Source organism: Triticum dicoccoides, chromosome 4A (genome assembly GCF_002162155.2).
Source record: "Triticum dicoccoides isolate Atlit2015 ecotype Zavitan chromosome 4A, WEW_v2.0, whole genome shotgun sequence".
In the NCBI taxonomy this organism is placed as follows: Eukaryota; Viridiplantae; Streptophyta; class Magnoliopsida; order Poales; family Poaceae; genus Triticum; species Triticum dicoccoides.
This window is the reverse complement of record NC_041386.1, coordinates 77593317-77617812: the sequence shown is the minus strand read 5'-3', so window position 1 is coordinate 77617812 and position 24496 is coordinate 77593317. Positions and strand designations below refer to the sequence as shown.

Below are 24496 nucleotides of genomic sequence, written 5' to 3'. Positions count from 1 at the left end.
GGGGTATTGATCTTCTTCCCACTCAACTCCATTAGCATTGAACTTTCGTTCAAAACCAACACCTTGATTCTTCCGGTGCATTCCTTGCTTGCGCACAATTTCCTCGAATTGCTTACTCCCGGCAAGGCTTTTGTACACTCCTTTCTCTATAATTCCCTTCAATAAGCTATTTTCTTGCTCAAGTGTAACTTGGCTAAGAGAATCATTAGTGGAATCAAGAGAACTAATAGAAGCAACAATATTGGATTTAGCATGATCATTGTTACTGCTAGAGGAAGAATCTTTCTTGTTCTTGTTACTAGACTTGACTTGAGGCATGTAAGTGGATAAGAGTAAACACTTGGCAATGTAAGAAGAACTTTTCTTGCAGAGATCATCATTGATTGCTTTTAAGAACTCATGCTCTTGCTCAAGATTGAGCTTTTCAAAGCGTAATTTCTCATGAGCTCTTAAAAGTTCTCGATGATCTTCGAAGATAGTTTCATGAGCTAACTTAAGAGTGTTTAGTTCTTTAGTTAGATCCTCAATCTTCTCCTTATCATTGTCATTCTTTTTATCTTGATTAGCATGATTAATTGACGTTTCATCATAGTATTCATCACTAGAGTTGTCAACAAGCAAATCATCACCTAACAAGTCATCTTCATCACTATTGAAATCAACATACTCGGGGTGTGTTACCTTAGGACCTTTGGCCATGAAGCATCTTCCAATTCCTTCATTTGGTGAGTCAAATATGTTGTAGGAGTTGGTTGACACAAGTGCTAGACCGGCAACACCTTCATCTTGAGTATCTTCGGAGTCGGAGTGATAACTTCTCTCGGAGTGGCTGTCGGAGTCGGAGCCGGATACCCATTCACCAACATGAGCTTGATGTCTTTGTTTTGTGTAGCTCCTTGATGATTTTTCCTTCCTTTCCGAATCCTTGCTTCTCCGTGAGTATCTTCGTTCATAACGATCATCTCTACTCCTTCTCTCTCTTGGTGGTGATTCTTTGCTTCTTCTGTTTGGAGAATCTTCTCTTCTCTTGTAGGGAGCCGTACACTCATTGGAATAGTGTCCGGGTCTTCCACAACTGTAGCAGTTTCGCTCTCGACTAGAAGATCTTTTGTCATTGTAGGACCTTGACTTGAAGCTTCTATCTTTGCTTCTACTCTTGTAGAACTTGTTGAAGTTCTTCACCATTAAGCTCAATTCTTCATTGAAGTTTTGTTTCTCACTTGATGATGTAGGGGCTTCACATGAGGCTTTGTAGGCACCACTTGATTTGTTGTGAAGTTCCTCTTTATCCTTAAGTGACATCTCATGAGCAACAATTCTTCCAATCACCTCTGTTGGCTTGAGATCTTTGTAATTGGGCATCATTTGGATCAATGTGCACACGGTATCATATTTTCCATCCAAGGCTCTTAGAGTCTTTTTGATGATGAATCTATCGGTCATCTCTTCACTTCCTAAGCTGGCAATCTCATTTGTGATGAGAGCAAGCCTAGAGTACATTTCAGCGACACCTTCACCATCCTTCATTTTGAACTTGTCAAGTTGACTTTAAAGCACATCCAACTTGGATTCCTTGACGGAGTCGGTACCTTCGTGCATATCAATCAAAGTGTCCCAAATTTCCTTTGCATTCTCAAGATGGCTGATTTTGTTGAATTCTTCAGGGCACAATCCGTTGAAGAGAATATCACAAGCTTGAGCATTGTATTGCAACATCTTCAACTCATCCGCGGTAGCTTCACGGTTTGGTTCTTTCCCATCAAAGAAGTCACCTTGCAAACCAACACACACAATAGCCCAAACGGCGGGGTTATGTCCAAGAATATGCATTTTCATTTTATGCTTCCAACTAGCAAAATTAGTACCATCAAAGTAAGGACCTCTACGGTGATAATTTCCCTCGCTAGACGCCATACTCTCCTAGGTTGTGAAACCAAGGCTATGACCACCAAAAGCTATGGAGATCAAAGCAAATGGAGACCAAGGCTCTGATACCACTTGTAGGATCGAAAGTATGTCTAGAGGGGGGGTGATTAGACTACTTGACCAAATAAAAGCTTAACATTTTCCCAATTTTAGTTCTTGGCAGATTTTAGCTATTGTAGGACAAGTCAAGCAATCATCGCACAATTCAAGCAAGCATGCAAAGAGTATATTGGCAGCGGAAAGTAAAGCATGCAACTTGCAAGAATGTAAAGGGAAGGGTTTGGAGAATTCAAATGCAATTGGAGACACGGATGTTTTTCCCGTGGTTCGGATAGGTGGTGCTATCCTACATCCACGTTGATGGAGACTTCAACCCACAAAGGGTAACGGTTGCACGAGTCCACGGAGGGCTCCACCCACTAAGGGTAACGGTTGCGCGAGTCCATGGAGGGCTCCACCCACAAAGGGTCCACGAAGAAGCAACCACCCACAAAGGGTCCACGAAGTAGCAACCTTGTCTATCCCACCATGGCCATCGCCCACGAAGGACTTGCCTCACTAGCGGTAGATCTTCACGAAGTAGGCGATCTCCTTGCCCTTACAAACTCCTTGGTTCAACTCCACAATCTTGTCGGAGGCTCCCAAGTGACACCTAGCCAATCTAGGAGACACCACTCTCCAAGAAGTAACAAATGGTGTGTAGGTAATGAACTCCTTGCTCTTGTGCTTCAAATGATAGTCTCCCCAACACTCAACTCTCTCACTCATAGGATTTGGATTTTGTGGAAAGAAGATTTGAGTGGAAAGCAACTTGGGGAAGGCTAGAGATCAAGATTCATATGGTAGGAATGGAATATCTTGGTCTCAACACATGAGTAGGTGGTTCTCTCTCAGAACATATGAGTTGGAAGTGTAGAAGTGTTCTGATGGCTCTCTCCATGAATGAAGAGGAGGTGGAGGGGTATATATAGCCTCCACACAAAATCCAACCGTTACACACAGTTTTCCAATCTCGGTGGGACCGAATCAACAAACTCGGTCGGACCGAAAAGGTAAACCTAGTGACCGTTAGAGATTTTTGGTGGGACTGACATGCAACTCGGTAGGACCGATATGGTTAGGGTTTGGGCATAATGTAATCTCGGTGAGACCGATTACACAAACTCGGTGAGACCGATTTTGGTTAGCTAACCAGAGAGTTGGTCAGGCAAACTCGGTGGGACCGATTTGCTCTTTCGGTGAGACCGAAAAGTTACAAAAAGGAAACACTGAATTTACATTGCAATCTCGGTGGGACCGATTCGCTCTTTCGGTGAGACCGAAAAGTTACGAAAGGGAAACAGAGAGTTTGCAATCCCATCTCGGTGAGACCGAGATCCCTATCGGTAGAACCGAATTGCTAGGGTTTGGCAGTGGCTTATGACAAGTGAAACTCGGTGGCGCCGGATAGAAAGAATCGGTATGACCGAGTTTGGCTTAGGGTTTAGGTCATTTGTGGATATGGGAAAGTAGTTGAGGGTTTTGGAGCATATCACTAAGCACATGAAGCAAGAGGCTCATTAAGCAACACCTCATCCCTCCTTGATAGTATTGGCTTTTCCTAAAGACTCAATGTGATCTTGGGTCACTAAAATATAAAATGAAGAGTCTTGATCTTTTGAGCTTGAGCCAATCCTTTGTCCTTAGCATTTTGAGGGTTCCACTTTCACCATCCATGCCATGCCAATCATTGAGCTTTCCTGAAATAATCATCTTGGAATAGCATTAGCTCAATGAGCTATATGTTGTTATGAATTACCAAAACCACCTAGGGATAGTTGCACTTTCATACATTCTTTCTAATGGCATTTTACATTCTTTCTTATGCCTTGCAGGATGAGCAAGCAGAAGAATCAGTCGATCATAGACTGGGAGAGCAACATGCCAGATATGTGAAGGAATGGAATGAGTGGAAAACTCGCAAAGATGTGGAGAGGAAAGTGATGGACTGGAGTGAGTACAAGGATCACATGATGTGGTACGACAATAGCATCAAGCATCATCTGCGCCTGAGGCCCTAGTGGACGACAGCAGATGCCGAAGAACTGTACGATGACGACTCCGAGAATGAAGCCTACAATGACATCATCAAAGAGCTAAAAGGCGGATTTAGGGAGTATGGACCCCTCATGAACAAAGTGGTAAGTTGTTTTTATCTGTTTTCAACCGATGGTTGGATGAAATCTAATTTAGTGAGTGTGATTAATTTATTGTTTTGTAGTCTTCAAAGCTGAACAAAAGCATTTTTGAAGCCCCGGATGCGCTAAGTTCTATCCCCGGGACTTGAGATAGTGAGAACAAGTTGAGGGGAACGATGAAGGTAACATCGAGACTCCTACAATTACATTCTTTCTTAAGTTCATTTTAGTTTTTAACCATAAGCTTGATCCATATTATGTTCTCGTTTCATTCTTATTGCAAAAGTTCATCAACAAATGTCGCAAGCTGGTAGGCCTGCTTGGGTGCGCTACCTTCTCCGTTGATGCTTATGCTCCTAAAGCCCCGATGCATAGGCTCGCTTCAACGAGCCACGTCGCCTCATCGTCTAGGGTGGCTAAAGAGGACGAGAAGGAGGACGAGGACGAAGAAGGTGAAGATGAAGAAGAGGACGAGGAGGGAGCAGAAAATGAACAAGAGGAAGAAGAGCAACAGAGCGATGAGGAGGAGGAGTACGACGACGATGGCGCACCTCCACCAACTCAGACAACCTAGCTTGAGATGAGGCATGTGCCGAAGAGGGATTGGGCAAGTCCATCCCCGTTTCAGAGAGCGCGTCCTCCTCGGCGCAAGAAGAAGGCGGCTGAGAACCGTTCAAAGAACAACGAGGATTGTACCTCGAAGAGGGGAAGGAGGAAGTGAAGTTGTTGCGGTTGAACTAGTCCGTTGAACTAGTTAGTTAAACTTTTTATGCGGCTTCGTGAAACTATTTGGTATTTTTTGAACTTGCTATGTAAAACTTTGTGCTACATGTGTGGATGTGTGCTATGTAAAACTTTTTATGTTGGCTTCTTGAACTATTATGTTTCTTAGTTTATACATGTGTGGATGTGTGCTATTTGGTATTATTGTTTTTAAGTGTATGAAATTGTTGTGGCAAAAATATTGAAGACAAAATCAAAATTGTGTGAAAAAAATGCACTATGATCAGGCCCTACCGCCGGGGCTCGCGGCAGTAGGGTTGCACAACCAACCGCCAGGGCCTCCGACGGTAGGGAGCCTCACTCCACGGCCCTAGACACTGTGACCAGAAGTGACAGTTGTTCTACGGCAGGGTTGCACACCCTACCACCGGGGCTCGTGGCGGTAGGGTTGCACATCCTACCGCCGAGGCCTCTGGCGGTAGGCCGTCTGCCAGATCAGCATTTGATCGTTGGCGGGATGGCGGTTGCCATTACCCTACCACCAAAGGTGTTGGCGGTAGGCTAGGTAATCCTACCGCCGGGTTCCCTGGCGGTAGGAAAATGGTCAAATGTAAAAAAAAATGAACCGGGATCAGATCGTGCTAAACTTGACCAAAAGGGTCAAAACATGAAATTTGGCCCCCTATTCTCGATTCACAGCACCCGCGCTTCAGGTGCGCATGCACCCTGCCCGTATGACCTCTCATCCATGGCCGACATCATTTTTCTTCAGCAGCCTCGACAAAGGCTACAAGAGCCGGCGACGGCAACTAGCCGCACTTCAAACCGATGGTGGGGCGGCCACGGATGCTGCGACGGATGACCATGGTCCCTTGGGATCGGCCGCACCCGTGATGCATGCGCCACCGACGACCAAGAGCTGATGGGGCACTAATGCTATTACCGGCATGTCACTTTGCTGGAACGGGTCGCCGGGAAGCTGCAACAACACTGACAATTGTTGGAAGCAAACAACCGTCGACTTGTTTTTTGCTGGCACTTTCATTCTTTTTTGCTGGAACCGGTTGTCGGAGAAGCTGCAACCGCGCTGTGAATTGTTGGAACCAACTATCGTCAACTTGTTTTTGCTGGTACCGTCATTTTGTTTTGATGGAACCGACACTAAATCTTGCTGGACTTGCAAGAGGCTTTGTTGCACCCCCAACGGCGGTGAGATATGTTTTGTTGGAACCGGTGATTGATTTTGCTGGGAGTGGCATTTTTTCTTGCTACAGCCCAGATGAAGAGCCGACGACGGCAATCAGCCACACTTCAAACCGATGGTGGGACGACCACGGATGCTGCGACGGGTGACCATGGTCCCTTGGGATCGGCCGCATGAGCGAAGGCTCGGCCTTTTACCCTTTTTTCTGTGCTTTTTTATCCACCTAGCTCCTTTGTAACTCTGATTACAGCCTCTATCGATAGCTTATTTTTTTTAATCCGGAAACTCATATTGACATCAAAGGGCAAGCAAAGCAGACATCTAAGTGCACAAGTCCTCCCGGGTGAGAAGATACAAGTGTCAAGCAGACATAAACTGTTTATGAGACACACGATGACAATATAATAACACGTTTCTACAGTCGATGCAAAACAGGCAGCCAAAGCCAACGAAGCGTGTACATCGGAGGCACTTGACACTTGCAGGCAGAGTTCCCTACAGGCCGAGACCAACGGTTCGGCCATCTCTCCGGCGCAGGCCTGCTACATAGAGTTTCTCCAGGTCGGTGTCGAGTTCCTCTTGTTTCTTGACTTCCGCCGGACCCTCCTCGTTGCCAGCCTTGCTCTCTTGAACTGAGGCAGAGGCATTGCTCTTCACACCCTGCATTAGGCCAAGGCATCCTCAGACTCTAAAAAAGTGTTAGTGCATCGCAGAGTAATGGGGTATATATGTTGTTGCTCAGCAGAATTCAGATCAGTATTATATTTCAAAATTACACATCTTGAAGGAATTACCATGAGTTTGTTGAATTTCTCTTGGCGCTCCCGATCAGAAAACAGATTTGAGTCCCAGTGAGTACTTGTCTGAAGCATTAGGACGAAGGTAAAAATATGTTGCAAAAGTATGGTATACAGGAATAGTGGAATGGAAAGAAGCAAGTTGAAAATAAATACTTCCTCCGTTCCTAAATATTTGTCTTTTTAGAGATATCAAATGGTTACCACATACGGATGTATATAGACATACTTTAGAGTGTAGATTCACTCATTTTGCTTCGTGTGTAGTCACTTGTTGAAATCTCTAGAAAGACAAATATATAGGAACGGAGAGAGTAGATGCTATCCAAGATATACCTCTGGAGGGTTACTCTTTTTGTTACCCCAGAGCAGCTTCTTCTTCTGGTCAGTGGATAGCCGCCCAGTTCCGACTCCAAATCCTACAATGTTCTTATTCACTGCAACAGAACATGCAAGGAGGTGGTCAGTCATGCATGCAAGTGGAAGATTGCATAGCTCTGATCTACCATGGAAGAGATTAACATCATAGTCATATCACTGGACCATCATGGAACCAAATTCTTGTGCTAACCAAGAAATGTTCAGCCCAACAAATATACTATACCTACTTTATTTCACACAAAACCATATTTTTAATAGGTCCACGCATCACATTCAAGAAATAGCACAGAAGAAACTAAACTAATGAAGACATGGATCCTTGAGATGGTGCAAAAATGGAAGAAAAAATATTGATAACAAACTGAGGGAACTCACCTAATTCAGCAGCTTTCATTGCTGCAACTTTTGCTGCATTCAGATCATTCATGGTTTCCTCTTTAATTCCTGATGCAGAATTAGCAGAAACTATGTTTAAGGTCAAGAAGTCCATAATCACATCTCAGTAGAATAATGCATCAGTGTGTCAGTACAAGAAATTTTCAGAACTAACAAAAAAAATCAAAATATCAACCAACCTCCTGAAGTATCCATTTCCTTGTGCTGTTCATTTTCAACATCTGGACCAACAGAACTGAATAAGCTTCTTCTCTTGTGCCTAGTTTCTAACTCAGGTTCTGCTGCGCAGCTGCTTTTCTCAATTTCCTTGCCACTTCTCTTCTTTACAGCCTCGTCCTGCTTGAACTTTTCCTTGTTTTTACTTTCACTTTCTTCTGGATACCTTCTGGAAGAGTGGGTTTCCTTTCTTAAATTAGCATCTTTCTCGTACTCTGCGACATCATGTCTATGGTATTCACGTGGGGACTCATGTTTTTCCTGATTCTTACTCCTCTGCTCTCGCTTAACAGATTTATCCCCATACCTGCTGTCGGCATTTCTCCAATCACCATGTGATCTATCAGATGTGCCATCACGCTTTGAATGATCATAGTAAGTGTCAGCCCTTGACTCCCGATCTGGCCGAGAAGTTCTAGGACGGCTCCTTTCATCATCAGCACGTTTATCATGATACCTCCTATAATCATCATGCCTCCTGGATTCACGTGATGCTCCGTAGGAATGCCTAACAAATTCATGACCTCTGCCTGGTCTGGTTTGACTATCATTCTGTACATCTCTCACGTACTCTTTCCTTCCATAACCCTCACTCCCCTTAGAGTGGTCATCCTTGACTTCAACTGGACTACGGCTCCTCCCACGGTTACTGCTCATCTTGCACTCAGCAGTATCTATATCAATTAAACAGCAATTCAACAGTTCAATAACAGGCAGATTTACTAGATCACACTAAGGGGCAAATCTTTCTTAGCATTGATCATTATACACACTAGGGGACACTGGGTTCATACTGTATGGACCAAGGGCTTGGGTGCAATTGTGGTCACTGAAACTAACACAAGTCACAAAAATATATGGATTTTGTTTATGCAAAATGTACTTCATGGTCCAATTACATATGTATAAAATTTCAAGCTCAAATCCATTCTATGATTCTGTCTTTAGAGTGAAAAAGGTGAAAAATCTGTCAATTTGAGTTCTTACAAATGCTACTCCCTCTGTCCCACATTATAAGAGCGTTTTTGACACTTGTGTAGTGTCAAAAACGTTATTATATTATGGGGCGGAGGGAGTAGAATTTTCTCATTTTGTTACCCTGAACACATAATAAATTGGAATTCGAAATGATAATTAGGTGGAGTAAATTCAGAAGTACATCAAGATTTTAACCAGGATTTTTTCCACCATGGCAACTGCATCCTAAAGCCTTGGTTATACAATACAGCCCCTGGGATACCTTCTAGTAAAGACTCAAAGTTAAAAAATTATTACATCCATTGGCCATCACACTTGAGTTCAGTTGATATGCTAGGGTTTCACATGCCTGCGAAACAAGTGATATGCATATCATGTGGATTTGAAAAAGACTAACTAGGCGCTGCTTCTTACACTTAGAATGAAAATAACGTGATTGGGTGTTGTACTCCCTCAAATCTTCTTCCTCAAACTAAGTGGACCAATCCAAGTTGGAGAATCATATAAGAAAGGAAGCAAGAGTTCTGTGCTTGGGTGGTAAGAGTCCAAGGACCAAGGATAGGGAACTCGCCCTTAGTGTAACCACCAGCATGTGCTAATTCTAAGGTGGAAGAGGCCATGACGCTTACTGGGAGCTTTGATTACTCATTGGTTGATCCAAACAAGATACTAGCAGCAGAGCAGCAGCCATTTATAATGCGCTTAGCTTAAGAAAACTGTCCCTATCTTAAACTTACCCAGACTCCTCTTTATGATTCGACGGAAGGACACTACGCATAGCACACAAATCTAACAACATAGTTATATGGATAAATAAAAATGGGAATCCTATCCTAGTGTGTGTTTCAGAATAGATAGAGATTGTAATGCCATTAGATTTGTCATGAAAGACAGTTCGTGTGTGTTTCAATGTCTTCAATTTGATGTACTCTCTTTAGTTATTCAAAATAAAGTTGGGTCGTTTAGTAAAAGAAAAAACTAGTACATAGCTAATATTTCATGTACTGGCTTTGCTAGAAACTAGATAGCAATGTGTGGTGCACTTGGTCTTAGCTTATTCTGTGATGACGAATATCTGAGTTTGTGTGCATGTATAAGCTCATGTGTTCTCTGTATAAACTCATGTGTTCTGTATGATATATGTAAATAGAAAATTACTTTTGGATCTCATGTGTGAATATGGGTGAGAATGCTCACTTTCTAACATTATTTCTAGATGTGCAACAATCTAAAAATCAACTAGCATGCTTACAAAGTTCTGAATCTAAGTTTTTTGTGCTTGCAGATCATATGAATCAGATCAGGGACCTCCTGTTCATGGTAGATAGTGTGGTAGTAGTGTACTAAAATGACCACCCTTTAGTAATGTAAATGTACCATGGACCTCCTAAGTATGTGTAGTTTGTGTACAAAACGCCTGGGCAGTAGTAGCCACTGTACCTCGTGCTCACAGACACTCTTCAGCTGAAGCAGGTGAAATTCAGTGTGAAACTCAGTTGACAGAAGCGCACACACAGAGAACGAAATCAAAAATTATTTTCTCTTTTTTCTTCTGGTACTCACAACTTACTTGATATTGTTGTTTGTCAATTTTGTTCATTTGTGGTCGTTCAGTACACTCAAATGGTTCATTGTGTGATAATATATCCATTGCAACTTAGATGATCTCATGGTGGTCATGTTTTGTCCAGTGTGGAATCAGCTTGGTATAATTCTTGTTAACACCATCATCTTTTCTTTCATAAGGGAGGACAATTAAACATTGTCGATTGGATCAGTAGTCATGTGGCCTCATAGCTGAGGACTGTAGAGTCTCTATCTTTAAATGATGTTTTTATGACTGGCAATAATGTGTTCGCCATGAAATCCTTTTGCGGCACATACGCTACTAATACATTATATGTTTACAATTGTGAAGCATGGGTCGTTTGCTGGTATGCCTGCCTGAGTAGATGTCGAATTTAGTCTGCACTAGAGATTGACTATTCTAAACAACATTTTCTTGCATCCACGTAGTTAGTTTGATATAGTCTGGACTCATTGAATCATTGTTGTTGATAGGTTCCAACACTACCTTTTACTCTAAATAAAGTTGCAAATAGGTACTCTAGTTCTTATTGAGTACTGTAATCAATAAAGTTCGCTATTTTTTCTATTGTTTGCTAGGGTGCTCTGTATAGCTGAAAGCTGCGTAAATAAATCCTGTTTAATGCAAAAACAGTATTTGGTTCAGCTGCAATCTGCTCGTAAGATTTCTGTGTTATTCTCATGTTATCCAAAGAAAGAGGGGGGAAGAGATTAGAAGAGACGGGGATTGGGTGGCTCCCGTGGTCTAAGGTATGCTCTGAGTGGGCGACTGCAAGGGAAGAGAGGGAGCAGCCTGAGCGGAGGCTGCAGGTCGCCGCAGGCGACGGAAGAAGAGCAGGGGGGAGACGGAGGGAGCCGCCGCCGTCGGGGCTAGGGCGGCAGGGCTGGATGGAGAGAGGGAGGAGAAGGAGGAGGTGAGTTACCTGGGGGAAGTCCTTCGTCGTCGTCGGACTAGTCGCCGGAGGCACCGAGTCCGTCCGCTCGTGCGCCGTCACCCCGTCGCCTCGATCGGTAGGGTTCCTTCGCCTCAAGACGCAGGCCCAAATCCCGGCCGATCCCTCTCCCTTTTTTCTTTTTTGAGGAACGGCCAATCGTTCTGTAATATTTCCTTCGGATATGAATGTAGCTAGAATTAAAATACATCTAAATACATTTATTTCTATGACAAGTAATTTCGAACAGAGGGAGTACTCGAGAGCTGTATCTGGCGTTTAAGTCTCGACTGAAGTTTTCCTTAGAGCCACAGTATTGGCCCAGCCCATACTCGTATATACCTCGCTCGCTTTCGCTTCGGCTTCCTATGGTTTTTTCGTTTCTTTTCTTCTGGTTTTTTGTTTCATCACCAGATTTTTGGTTTGCTGTTTTTTCATTGTTTTTCAATCGGGTTATTCCGATTCTTTTCTCTGTTTTACAGGTTTTCTCTTTATCTTTTTTTCTCTTTTTTGATTTTTTTGTTTTTATCCTTTTCAATGATTTATATGTTTCCTGTTTCTTGTATTTTTCTTTCATTTTCTTTGTTTCTTTCTTGGCTTTCATCGGTTTTCTTTGTTTTTATTGTTTCTTTCTTGGTTTTCACTATTTTTATTCTTTTTCATTGGTTTCTTTAATCTGTTGTTTCTTTGGTCCATTTTTATTGGTTTGTTCTTTCTCTTTCCGTACATAACAAGAATGTATTTTTATAAATGTTGCACATTTTTTCCAATTACAGAAAGATTTTTCTTATACATTTAAAACATTTTTCTGTACACATTAACATTTTCCAAGTAGATGATTAACATTTTTTAAAATATATATACTTTGACGTCAACCTTTTACATATGCATCCAACATTTTTTGTATACATCACAAACATTTTTTATATACAAGTTTATCATTTTCCAAATACATGATCAATATTTTTTTAAACATGTACTCCCTCTGATCCAAAACAAGTGTCATGGTCTTAGTTCAACTTTGAACTAAAATCATGAAACTTCTTTTGGATTTGTGGTTTTAGTTCAAATTTGAAAACTAAAACCACGTCACTTAATTTGGATCGGAAGTAGTGTTTTTTACACCTACCTTTTCCATACGCATTGTACATTTTTCATATACACCTGTAGCATTTTTTAAAACATATATATTGTATGTATATTTTTTTTCATATACATCAGGAACCTTTTTTTATACACATGTACCATTTTCCAAATACATGATTAATTTTTTTGAACAAATATATATTTATGTCTACTTTTTTGCATACATATTGTGCATTTTTGTATAAATCGGGAACATATTTTATATACACCTTTAATATTTTTTGACTACATGATTAAGATTTTTGAAACATATATTTTTTATGTCTACTTTTCCCATAAACATTGTACATTTTTTGTATATATCAGGAACATTTTTTACAGACAGGTTTAACATTTTCCGAATACATGATAAACATCTTTTTTGTGGGAAATAAAAATTGCATATATACATTTTGATTTCTATTTTTTCATACACATTCTACAATTTGTTATACATTAGAACATTTTTTATACAAGTTTAATATTTTTTTCTAATGTGCGATAATCATTTTTCTAATTTTGTATATAAACTTATATAGATATATTCAGACTATTTTGAAATACAAGCAAATGTAAGAAAACGAAACGCAAAAAAAAAAGAATTAAAAAAATCGCTGAAGGCATGTCCGTGTTGGGCCGTTCCAATCGGGCGTCTGGCTGAAGCAAGACGTCCTACTATCTCATGTCAAGCTAGACATAGGCGCGCCACTATAATACACTAGTAGAATGCCCGTGCGTTGCAACGGGCTTTTAAAGTGCTCTTCATTTGTTCCCTTTGTCTTCCCTTAACTAAAATGTTTCTCACAGTGATATGTGAACTCATAAATTTACAACCAAACCAACATATCAAGAGGTAAAAACATATTTATCGAAGAGCATATGTACATCAGATTCAACATTAAGGTTCTGATGTCCGGTAGATTGAGAACAAAAAAAATGGTGACTTACCAACAAATCTCATTTATATTTCAGAACATGGTTGTCCTACAATTGTGTGCCTACAAGATCTTTCTTCCCCTTCCTCCCTCCCTCCCTCGATCTATCGCCCCTCTCTCCCCTCTCTCTCACTCACTCTCTTAATCTTGAATGTGTTGCCTTCTGAAGAGGGCTCTAGCGGTCTAGTAGCCGTCTTGTGAGCTGGTCGTCATTCTTGTTGTTGGGGGCGACAGCGAATGAATGAGACATGGGTATGTGAGGCATCACAAAAATGCGATTTCAAAATTTTATTTGGAAAACTTTTCTAGCTCAAACTGCTTATTCAAGTTTGAAAATCAAATCACATGTATAGAAAACATTTTTTTCACAAACAATATGGGTGCAAGGAGACATGTATAAGGGCATATGTTGTAGAGGAATATCGACTTTTTATACATGGGAGGAACCAACAAAGAAATAAAAATTTGAGAAAATGTTTGGCACAACTGTATTCTCACATGTGGACCTACAATAGATGTTAGTAAATAGATACTCCCTCCATCATCCCAAAATAAGTACCTCAACTTTATAGTTGTAGACGGGTATTTTAACTGCTTCATTTCTTGAGACACTTATTTTGGGACGGAGGGAGTACTTCAGGAGTCACAACGACATTTTTAAAAGTGTTATTACCCATCTAAAGAAAGATATTTATGTTGCATAAACACCAGAAACCAAAATTCAGCCCAATAAAGTGTACTGATCTTAGTTATTAGCATTACTCACTTGATAGGAGCCGTAATAATCTGCTCATATGTTGCTCCCTTAAATCTAAGGGTGAAATAAACAACAGAAAAATCGACAGTGGGAACATGGAAGGCCATTCCAATCAATTTTCTAACGAGTTCTGGAAGCACCTTACCAATAGCATGCAAGAAATGAAGCAGTTAAAATACTCGTCTACAACCATAAATGACGTAGTTTGCGTACCACGAGAAAGTATGTTCAGTCCTAGCTTGTCTTACGAGTAATATACTCCCTCCGGTCCTTTTTAGTCTACATATAAGTTTTGTCTGAAGTCAAAGTATCTCTATTTTGACCAAACTTATAGAAAAAAATATCAACATGCACGATGACAAATCAATATTATTAGATTCGTTATGAAATGTAGCTTCATAATTCATATATTTGATATTGTAGATGTTCATATTTTTCAATATAAATTTGGTCAAACATTGCAAAATTTAACTTGACACAAATCTAATACGCGGAGTAAAAATGTCGGAGGGAGTATGTAAAACAATTTTTTTCAAGGCTGACAATAATGTGTTGTGTCCATAACATTGAAGATATACTATGAACATGTCACCTTCTAACATGCCTGCAACTCCTTAATTTATTTCTCGGAGGATGATTCAACAATCTTCAAGTGTACAGTAGAAGCTCCATCTTTTCCTTTCCCCACACCCGTGCAAGAATGCCGCAAGTTCCATGTCCACCTCCCTCTCGAGCAAGACTTGACCGACTGCCTCTCCCCTCCGGCTTCCTGCACCTCAAGACCACATAAAAAAAATCAGAAACCACATAAACCGGTCCACAAAGCACTGAACAAAATTAGAACATACTTGAAGTCGCATACACCATGTTTTCCATCGATGGCGCCTACATCCCATGGCGCATCAATCATAGGCTAAAACGCTCAGAACTTCCAATGATGACATGATAAATATCAAGCATGTGATAACAATGGAGTCTGATGTACAAGAACTCTGATGAAAGCATCACTAAATCTAGCAATACTTGGTTATGTAGTTTCATGCATGAACAATTGAACATTCATACACGCTCAAATAAAGAGAGCATGTTATATATTCAAATTTCGAGCTTGGCACGGAAACTGAAGATAGTCTAAAAATTCAAGCATTGGTGTTTTTGATGATCCTGCTAGTACAACTTTTATAGTTAGGATAGTCGCCTTGCTATTTCCATTTGAAAGAAAAAAAACACCAACAATTGGGACGGGTATGGCGATGCGACCCCTCAACTGCGTTTCTGCAAAACCTTGTTAGTTGCTAGCATCCATAGCTCAAGCTCACCCCTTCGACTGGCAGCGTGCGAGAGACCGCACCGGCCGGCCGCTGCTGACTGGCGGGAGCAGGTGAGGAATGCAGCGACACACACACACACAATCATCATCATCAAGCAAGCAGCCAAGCACACATAATTATAGAACTAAAACTACGGTTTTCATAGTTGAGAAACAGGGTGGACATTGTTGGAGCTGATCCCCAACTCCTTCTTCCTCTCAGTTTCTCACAAGTTCGCACAGGAACAATGGAACACAGAAGTTTTTTGGCGTCGTGCTGCTTCACACAGCCACGACCTTTTCTCTCTGTATTTCTCTTTCTCAAAGCAAACATACGTACAACTCTTAAATAAAACACACACGCACGCACACAACCGAGGCAAAGCCGCCCTGATTTTTGTGGCACTAACCCATGCACCAACGCACCACTAACCAACTATCCCATGCGGCTAATCTTCTTCCTAGACCTGGCATGCAATACTAACAAACTCACCCGTCTACTCCTCAGGGCCTTGGCTTCAGCTTACCGTTTCACACGACGGCGTGCCGATTCACACGACACCACATCTCACCATCTACATCGCTTCATACGATCTGGCATCTCACCTTGCACACTTGCTGCTCCAAGACTCCTACCCATGACACACCTGATGAACTACATGCAGTACAAAAGCAAAAAACACATGCAGATATGAAATCAAGATTAAACCAAACAGACGTAATAAGGTGCGGCAGGATGGATGGATTGTGTTGCCTTTTGAATGTAGTCGAGACATCACATCATGTTGAAGAAGTTGTCCTTGCTGCCGCTCACCCATGCCACCACTTCGCTTACCGCTTTGTCCATGGTGAAAATCCGACCGCCACCAGCGACCAGCCTCACTATAGCGACCGGATCCTCTGTCATCCCTAGGATTTCCGATACGCAGCTACATCCACGTGCTAGTCCTGGCCGCCGTGAGGACGAGGATGAGATCGTTGGTAGAGAGGATCACAATCTAGATGAGACCAAAGGAAAGATTGTAGAGTGTTTTGTGACTGAGAATTTGTGGGCCTAGGTCCCTAGCTAGGCAAGGAAAGTTAAGATTTTTGGAAGGAAAGATTAGGACGGGGATGGGGAGGATCTTCGGTGGTGGGGGTATGGAACGAAATCAAAGACGTGGGGTGGGCCTGGGGATTTCGTTCGATCGATAGGTTAAGAAACGAAACGACGGTTTACTCGTAGCGAGACGATCGAGGGGCCTCCCTCCCTCTTTCGAGCGAGTCGTGGACGATTTTAGGAAGGTGATCGAAATTTTTTAATGCAATTGTTTAATCCGTAATTTGGTATTAAAATATTATGAATATAAAAGCCAAATAAGAAACCAATTCGGTTTTTGATGGGAAGGTGATCTCACGTAAGAAGGTAAGAAAATTAGCACCTACCAAAGAAAGAAGCGCGAGAATTATTACCTGATATAAACCAGGCAGGGTATTAAAGGCAATTACTTTGGTTTTAGTGGCAGGGTGAAAAAACCTATGTATAGGAGAGATGGTGGGAGGGAGGATGAAAAAAGACCAACGAAAATAAACCGTGGATACTATTCACCAACTCAGACATTAAGAGTAGAGATTAGGATTTGGAATTGATTGTCATAAAACAAAATTTTATTAATTGATAACGTGCTATCGGTACATGCCCGTTTATAACGTGTCTAGTTAGGAAACTTTGGAAAAGTTAGGAAAGTTTTTATTGTGAGGGTAAAAAAATCAATGTGAGGAGATATGGTGGTGGGATATGGGACGAAATTAAACCGGACGAAAATAAACCAGACGAAATATAACCAGACGAAAATAAACCGTGGACGCAATCCTACCAACTGCTCCATTAGGAGTAGAGATAGAATGCCCGTGCGTTGCAACGGGCTTTTAAAGTGCTCTTCATTTGTTCCCTTTGTCTTCCCTTAACTAAAATGTTTCTCACAGTGATATGTGAACTCATAAATTTACAACCAAACCAACATATCAAGAGGTAAAAACATATTTATCGAAGAGCATATGTACATCAGATTCAACATTAAGGTTCTGATGTCCGGTAGATTGAGATCAAAAAAAATGGTGACTTACCAACAAATCTCATTTATATTTCAGAACATGGTTGTCCTACAATTGTGTGCCTACAAGATCTTTCTTCCCCTTCCTCCCTCCCTCCCTCAATCTCTCCCCTCTCTCTCACTCACTCTCTTAATCTCGAATGTGTTGCCTTCTGAAGAGGGCTCTAGCGGTCTAGTAGCCGTCTTGTGAGCTGGTCGTCATTCTTGTTGTTGGGGGCGACAGCGAATGAATGAGACATGGGTATGTGAGGCATCACAAAAATGCGATTTCAAAATTTTATTTGGAAAACTTTTCTAGCTCAAACTGCTTATTCAAGTTTGAAAATCAAATCACATGTATAGAAAACATTTTTTTCACAAACAATATGGGTGCAAGGAGACATGTATAAGGGCATATGTTGTAGAGGAATATCGACTTTTTATACATGGGAGGAACCAACAAAGAAATAAAAATTTGAGAAAATGTTGGGCACAACTGTATTCTCACATGTGGACCTACAATAGATGTTAGTAAATAGATACTCCCTCCATCATCCCAAAATAAGTACCTCAACTTTATAGTTGTAGACGGCTATTTTAACTGCTTCATTTCTTGAGACACTTATTTTGGGACGGAGGGAGTACTTCAGGAGTCACAACGACATTTTTAAAAGTGTTATTACCCATCCAAAGAAAGATATTTATGTTGCATAAACACCAGAAACCAAAATTCAGCCCAATAAAGTGTACTGATCTTAGTTATTAGCATTACTCACTTGATAGGAGCCGTAATAATCTGCTCATATGTTGCTCCCTTAAATCTAAGGGTGAAATAAACAACAGAAAAATCGACAGTGGGAACATGGAAGGCCATTCCAATCAATTTTCTAACGAGTTCTGGAAGCACCTTACCAATAGCATGCAAGAAATGAAGCAGTTAAAATACTCGTCTACAACCATAAATGACGTAGTTTGCGTACCACGAGAAAGTATGTTCAGTCCTAGCTTGTCTTACGAGTAATATACTCCCTCCGGTCCTTTTTAGTCTACATATAAGTTTTGTCTGAAGTCAAAGTATCTCTATTTTGACCAAACTTATAGAAAAAAAATATCAACATGCACAATGACAAATCAATATTATTAGATTCGTTATGAAATGTAGCTTCATAATTCATATATTTGATATTGTAGATGTTCATATTTTTCAATATAAATTTGGTCAAACATTGCAAAATTTAACTTGACACAAATCTAATACGCGGAGTAAAAATGCCGGAGGGAGTATGTAAAACAATTTTTTTCAAGGCTGACAATAATGTGTTGTGTCCATAACATTGAAGATATACTATGAACATGTCACCTTCTAACATGCCTGCAACTCCTTAATTTATTTCTCGGAGGATGATTCAACAATCTTCAAGTGTACAGTAGAAGCTCCATCTTTTCCTTTCCCCACACCCGTGCAAGAATGCCGCAAGTTCCATGTCCACCTCCCTCTCGAGCAAGACTTGACCGACTGCCTCTCCCCTCCGGCTTCCTGCACCTCAAGACCACATAAAAAAAATCAGAAACCACATAAACCGGTCCACAAAGCACTGAACAAAATTAGAACATACTTGAAGTCGCATACACCATGTTTTCCATCGATGGCGCCTACATCCCGTGGCGCATCAATCATAGGCTAAAACGCTCAGAACTTCCAATGATGACATGATAAATATCAAGCATGTGATAACAATGGAGTCTGATGTACAAGAACTCTGATGAAAGCATCACTAAATCTAGCAATACTTGGTTATGTAGTTTCATGCATGAACAATTGAACATTCATACACGCTCAAATAAAGAGAGCATGTTATATATTCAAATTTCGAGCTTGGCACGGAAACTGAAGATAGTCTAAAAATTCAAGCATTGGTGTTTTTGATGATCCTGCTAGTACAACTTTTATAGTTAGGATAGTCGCCTTGCTATTTCCATTTGAAAGAAAAAAAACACCAACAATTGGGACGGGTATGGCGATGCGACCCCTCACCTGCGTTTCTGCAAAACCTTGTTAGTTGCTAGCATCCATAGCTCAAGCTCACCCCTTCGACTGGCAGCGTGCGAGAGACCGCACCGGCCGGCCGCTGCTGACTGGCGGGAGCAGGTGAGGAATGCAGCGACACACACACACACAATCATCATCATCAAGCAAGCAGCCAAGCACACATAATTATAGAACTAAAACTACGGTTTTCATAGTTGAGAAACAGGGTGGACATTGTTGGAGCTGATCCCCAACTCCTTCTTCCTCTCAGTTTCTCACAAGTTCGCACAGGAACAATGGAACACAGAAGTTTTTTGGCGTCGTGCTGCTTCACACAGCCACGACCTTTTCTCTCTGTATTTCTCTTTCTCAAAGCAAACATACGTACAACTCTTAAATAAAACACACACGCACGCACACAACCGAGGCAAAGCCGCCCTGATTTTTGTGGCACTAACCCATGCACCAACGCACCACTAACCAACTATCCCATGCGGCTAATCTTCTTCCTAGACCTGGCATGCAATACTAACAAACTCACCCGTCTACTCCTCAGGGCCTTGGCTTCAGCTTACCGTTTCACACGACGGCGTGCCGATTCACACGACACCACATCTCACCATCTACATCGCTTCATACGATCTGGCATCTCACCTTGCACACTTGCTGCTCCAAGACTCCTACCCATGACACACCTGATGAACTACATGCAGTACAAAAGCAAAAAACACATGCAGATATGAAATCAAGATTAAACCAAACAGACGTAATAAGGTGCGGCAGGATGGATGGATTGTGTTGCCTTTTGAATGTAGTCGAGACATCACATCATGTTGAAGAAGTTGTCCTTGCTGCCGCTCACCCATGCCACCACTTCGCTTACCGCTTTGTCCATGGTGAAAATCCGACCGCCACCAGCGACCAGCCTCACTATAGCGACCGGATCCTCTGTCATCCCTAGGATTTCCGATACGCAGCTACATCCACGTGCTAGTCCTGGCCGCCGTGAGGACGAGGATGAGATCGTTGGTAGAGAGGATCACAATCTAGATGAGACCAAAGGAAAGATTGTAGAGTGTTTTGTGACTGAGAATTTGTGGGCCTAGGTCCCTAGCTAGGCAAGGAAAGTTAAGATTTTTGGAAGGAAAGATTAGGACGGGGATGGGGAGGGTCTTCGGTGGTGGGGGTATGGAACGAAATCAAAGACGTGGGGTGGGCCTGGGGATTTCGTTCGATTGATAGGTTAAGAAACGAAACGACGGTTTACTCGTAGCGAGACGATCGAGGGGCCTCCCTCCCTCTTTCGAGCGAGTCGTGGACGATTTTAGGAAGGTGATCGAAAAATTTTAATGCAATTGTTTAATCCGTAATTTGGTATTAAAATATTATGAATATAAAAGCCAAATAAGAAACCAATTCGGTTTTTGATGGGAAGGTGATCTCACGTAAGAAGGTAAGAAAATTAGCACCTACCAAAGAAAGAAGCGCGAGAATTATTACCTGATATAAACCAGGCAGGGTATTAAAGGCAATTACTTTGGTTTTAGTGGCAGGGTGAAAAAACCTATGTATAGGAGAGATGGTGGGAGGGAGGATGAAAAAGACCAACGAAAATAAACCGTGGATACTATTCACCAACTCAGACATTAAGAGTAGAGATTAGGATTTGGAATTGATTGTCATAAAACAAAATTTTATTAATTGATAACGTGCTATCGGTACATGCCCGTTTATAACGTGTCTAGTTAGGAAACTTTGGAAAAGTTAGGAAAGTTTTTATTGTGAGGGTAAAAAAATCAATGTGAGGAGATATGGTGGTGGGATATGGGACGAAATTAAACTGGACGAAAATAAACCAGATGAAATATAACCAGACGAAAATAAACCGTGGACGCAATCCTACCAACTGCTCCATTAGGAGTAGAGATACTTTGTCGTTGTGCACGAGCGTGATGCGGTCCCGGCCCATGGTGGTGTCTTGTGGGTGAGCTCTCCTTCCCTCTGGCCACATGGGCCGGCTGCATGCTGGCCCGCGTTGCTTTTCGGTTTTGTACCATTTTGGGCTTTTGTTTTTTGCTATTTTTGTCACCATTTCACCCCTTGAAATTTCAAATTTAAGGTTAAAATGCCAAAATAGCCCCAACTTGCCCAATCAGTTTTAAATAAAAAGGGTGACCTGGGCGCGTATCATGTCGGGCCTTAAGCCCACAATGAAAGGGTCATGTTGTGTCCGGCTTGGCTTTCGGGGTCGGCCTTATGGGAGCTCCTAACTGGCGCTTTTAGCGCCGCCTGACGAACCCGGCGCTCACGCGCTCTCTTGGGTGGGCCGGCCCATCAACGCTGCCGTGCTAACACGAGTTAGTTTTGTTCACAAAAAAACCCCAGTTTGCTCCCGTGAGGACTCGAGCTGCCACCGTTTAGGTCATGCGCATGTTGCGTAACCACTAGAGCTACTACAAGCTTGTGAATGTTTTCGTTACAAAAAGTTAAAATACTGCTGCACTATTTCTTCCACATACATTTCAATAAAAATGTGATTTGTTTGGGAAAAATCAGAACAAAATATTAAAAACAATCATGACTTAGAAAAGAGTTCATGTATTCAAAACAAATTTATGAATTAGGAAAAAGTTCATTTATTTTTAGAAAAAGTTCATAAAATTTCAAAAAGTTTGTTGATTTTGGGAAAAAGTTCATCGATTTTGAAAAATAAGTTCATTGAATTTCGAAAAAATGTTAACCGACTTTGAAAAAAGTTCATCTATTTTGAAAAAGGTTCACAAACTTCAAAAAAAGTTTATTGAACTTGATAAAAAGTTCATCAAATTAAAAAAATACCATCTAATTTGAAAAAAGTTCATTGAATTTAAAAAATAGTTCACGAATTTGGAAAAAAGTTCACCGAATTTGAAAAAAATCATGAATTTTGAAAAAAGTTCATCAATTTTGAAAAAACGTTCATATAATCCGGTGAACTTTTTATATCGAATTAGAAAAAAAAGGAAGAAAGAAAACGGAAAAAGGAAAAGAATAAATAAAAGAAAGAAGAAATAAGAAAAAAAAAGAAAAAGGAAAACAAAAGAATACAAGAAAGAAGAAGCTGCACATGATCACATGACTGACCAGGCTCAGGTGGTTAGCGAGTGTTGCGCTGTAACCTAGCGGCCCGGGATCGAATCCTTATTCTGTGGCAGGGCGAAGGTTGCCTGACCCTGTTAATTGTGTGTCATGGCGGACACATGTTAATTGTGTTGCAGGCCAGGGTTGTCTAGCACCGTGCCTGAATTCTAAAAGGACGGGTCTAGCTGGCGGCCGGGCGCTAGCTATCGTTCGCTAGCGGCCGGCCAAATAAAGTAAGTGTCTGTCTTTTTGGTCCCAGAGACTAGACAACCGCATACTAAACAGACAAAATTAGTGTAATCTAAAAGTGTTAAAAATAACACTGTTAATTAATTATTTTGTGTGATCTCTTCTCACGTGATGGATGCCTGCATGTCATTGCATTAATTTTCCTCATGTTCATCCCTTCTGCATCAATTTTTGGTTTTCAAAATTATAAAAAACATATTCTCTAAACCGCGCGTCGAAATTTAGATCCGTTTTCACTGTTGAAACCCTCGCGACGTGCTCTTCAAAAGTAGATCCTGCATGGGCATGTTCGCTAGCGGCCGGCCAAATAAAGTAAGTGTCTGTCTTTTTGGTCCCAGAGACTAGACAACCGCATACTAAACAGACAAAATTAGTGTAATCTAAAAGTGTTAAAAATAACACTGTTAATTAATTATTTTGTGTGATCTCTTCTCACGTGATGGATGCCTGCATGTCATTGCATTAATTTTCCTCATGTTCATCCCTTCTGCATCAATTTTTGGTTTTCAAAATTATAAAAAACATATTCTCTAAACCGCGCGTCGAAATTTAGATCCGTTTTCACTGTTGAAACCCTCGCGACGTGCTCTTCAAAAGTAGATCCTGCATGGGCATGTTTCGGCGAACTAGTCTTCCTGCCAACTAAACATCGTATGTGCAACTAAACTACATTGTCGCGCCAACTGAGCATATGTGTGTGCCAAAATAGTTCTCCCAACTAAACATCAATGTGTGTGCAACTAGACTACATTACCACGCCAACTGAGTATATGTGTGTGTGCCAAATAGTCATGCCAACTAAACATCAATGTCTGTGCAACTAGATTACATTGTCGTGCCAATTGAGCATATGTGTGTGTCAATAGTCCTGCCAATTAAACATCAATATGTGTGCAACTAAACTATATTGCCGCGCCAACTAAGCATATGTGTGTGTAAATAGTCCTGTCAACTAAATATCAATGTGTGAACTAGACTACATTATCGCGCCAACTGAGCATATGTGTGTGCCAATAGTCCTGTCAACTAAACATCAAAGTTGTCATGGTTGTTAGAATGCAATCTCATAGGAAGTTGAATTATGCAGATCCAAAAATTGGTTTTGCAAAAAGTTGCACGATGTAGTACTAAAGTTGCATAATACAGTACTAAAGTTGCACCATATAGCACCAAAATTGGCATCAAAAAATTTCGTCGAAACATACTCATGCGGGATCTAGTTTCAAAGATCTCGTCGCAAGAGTTCCAGCAGTGAAAACGGATTTGAATTCCGACGCGCGGTTTGAAAGATATGACTTTTTAAAATTTAAAACTCTGAAATGAATATGCGTGGATATGTTCTGTTCGGAATGGAGTAATTAGTGTGAACGCATTTAATACTAACAACCACATGCACTAGAAGGCAAAAAATTAACAACCATATGCATGCGAGACGCGGCCGCTCAATTCAACCAAATAGTGCGTATGCACTTTTTAGATTTTAGGATTCTAAAAAGGGGAGAGAAAACTAGCACTGCCTGTGAGAGAGTTCAGGTGTCGTGGGACTTTTGTAACACGGTAAAATCATACATACTCACATACAC

At 41.1% G+C, this 24496-nt stretch overlaps 1 protein-coding gene across 2 annotated transcripts; it reads right to left on the bottom strand.

Moving 5' to 3' along the window:
* Nucleotides 1–6332: 6332 nt before the first annotated feature.
* On the bottom strand, nt 6333–11455 carry LOC119285087 (peptidyl-prolyl cis-trans isomerase G-like). Of its 2 annotated transcripts, none has more exons than XM_037564303.1 (6): nt 11309–11455; nt 7784–8494; nt 7584–7652; nt 7164–7264; nt 6825–6893; nt 6333–6718 (listed from the first exon to the last, which is right to left on the bottom strand). In XM_037564303.1, the coding sequence occupies exons 2-6, from the start codon at nt 8475–8477 to the stop codon at nt 6446–6448; spliced, it is 1206 nt and encodes a 401-aa protein (XP_037420200.1). In that variant the 5' UTR covers nt 8478–8494; nt 11309–11455; the 3' UTR covers nt 6333–6445. The 2 variants fall into 2 exon arrangements, with proteins under 2 accessions (XP_037420200.1, XP_037420201.1); XM_037564304.1 differs by having other exon boundaries at nt 6334–6690.
* Nucleotides 11456–24496: the final 13041 nt, after the last annotated feature.

Bases quoted from the DNA above. Each gene is read 5' to 3' on its own strand.
- LOC119285087 (XM_037564303.1), bottom strand. From the start codon at position 8,477: ATGAGCAGTAACCGTGGGAGGAGCCGTAGTCCAGTTGAAGTCAAGGAT. The intron at 7,265-7,583 runs GTGAGTTCCCTC...GTTCTGTTGCAG, and splicing joins AATGAAAGCTGCTGAATTAG to TGAATAAGAACATTGTAGGA. The intron at 6,719-6,824 runs GTAATTCCTTCA...ACACTTTTTTAG, and splicing joins AGAAATTCAACAAACTCATG to AGTCTGAGGATGCCTTGGCC.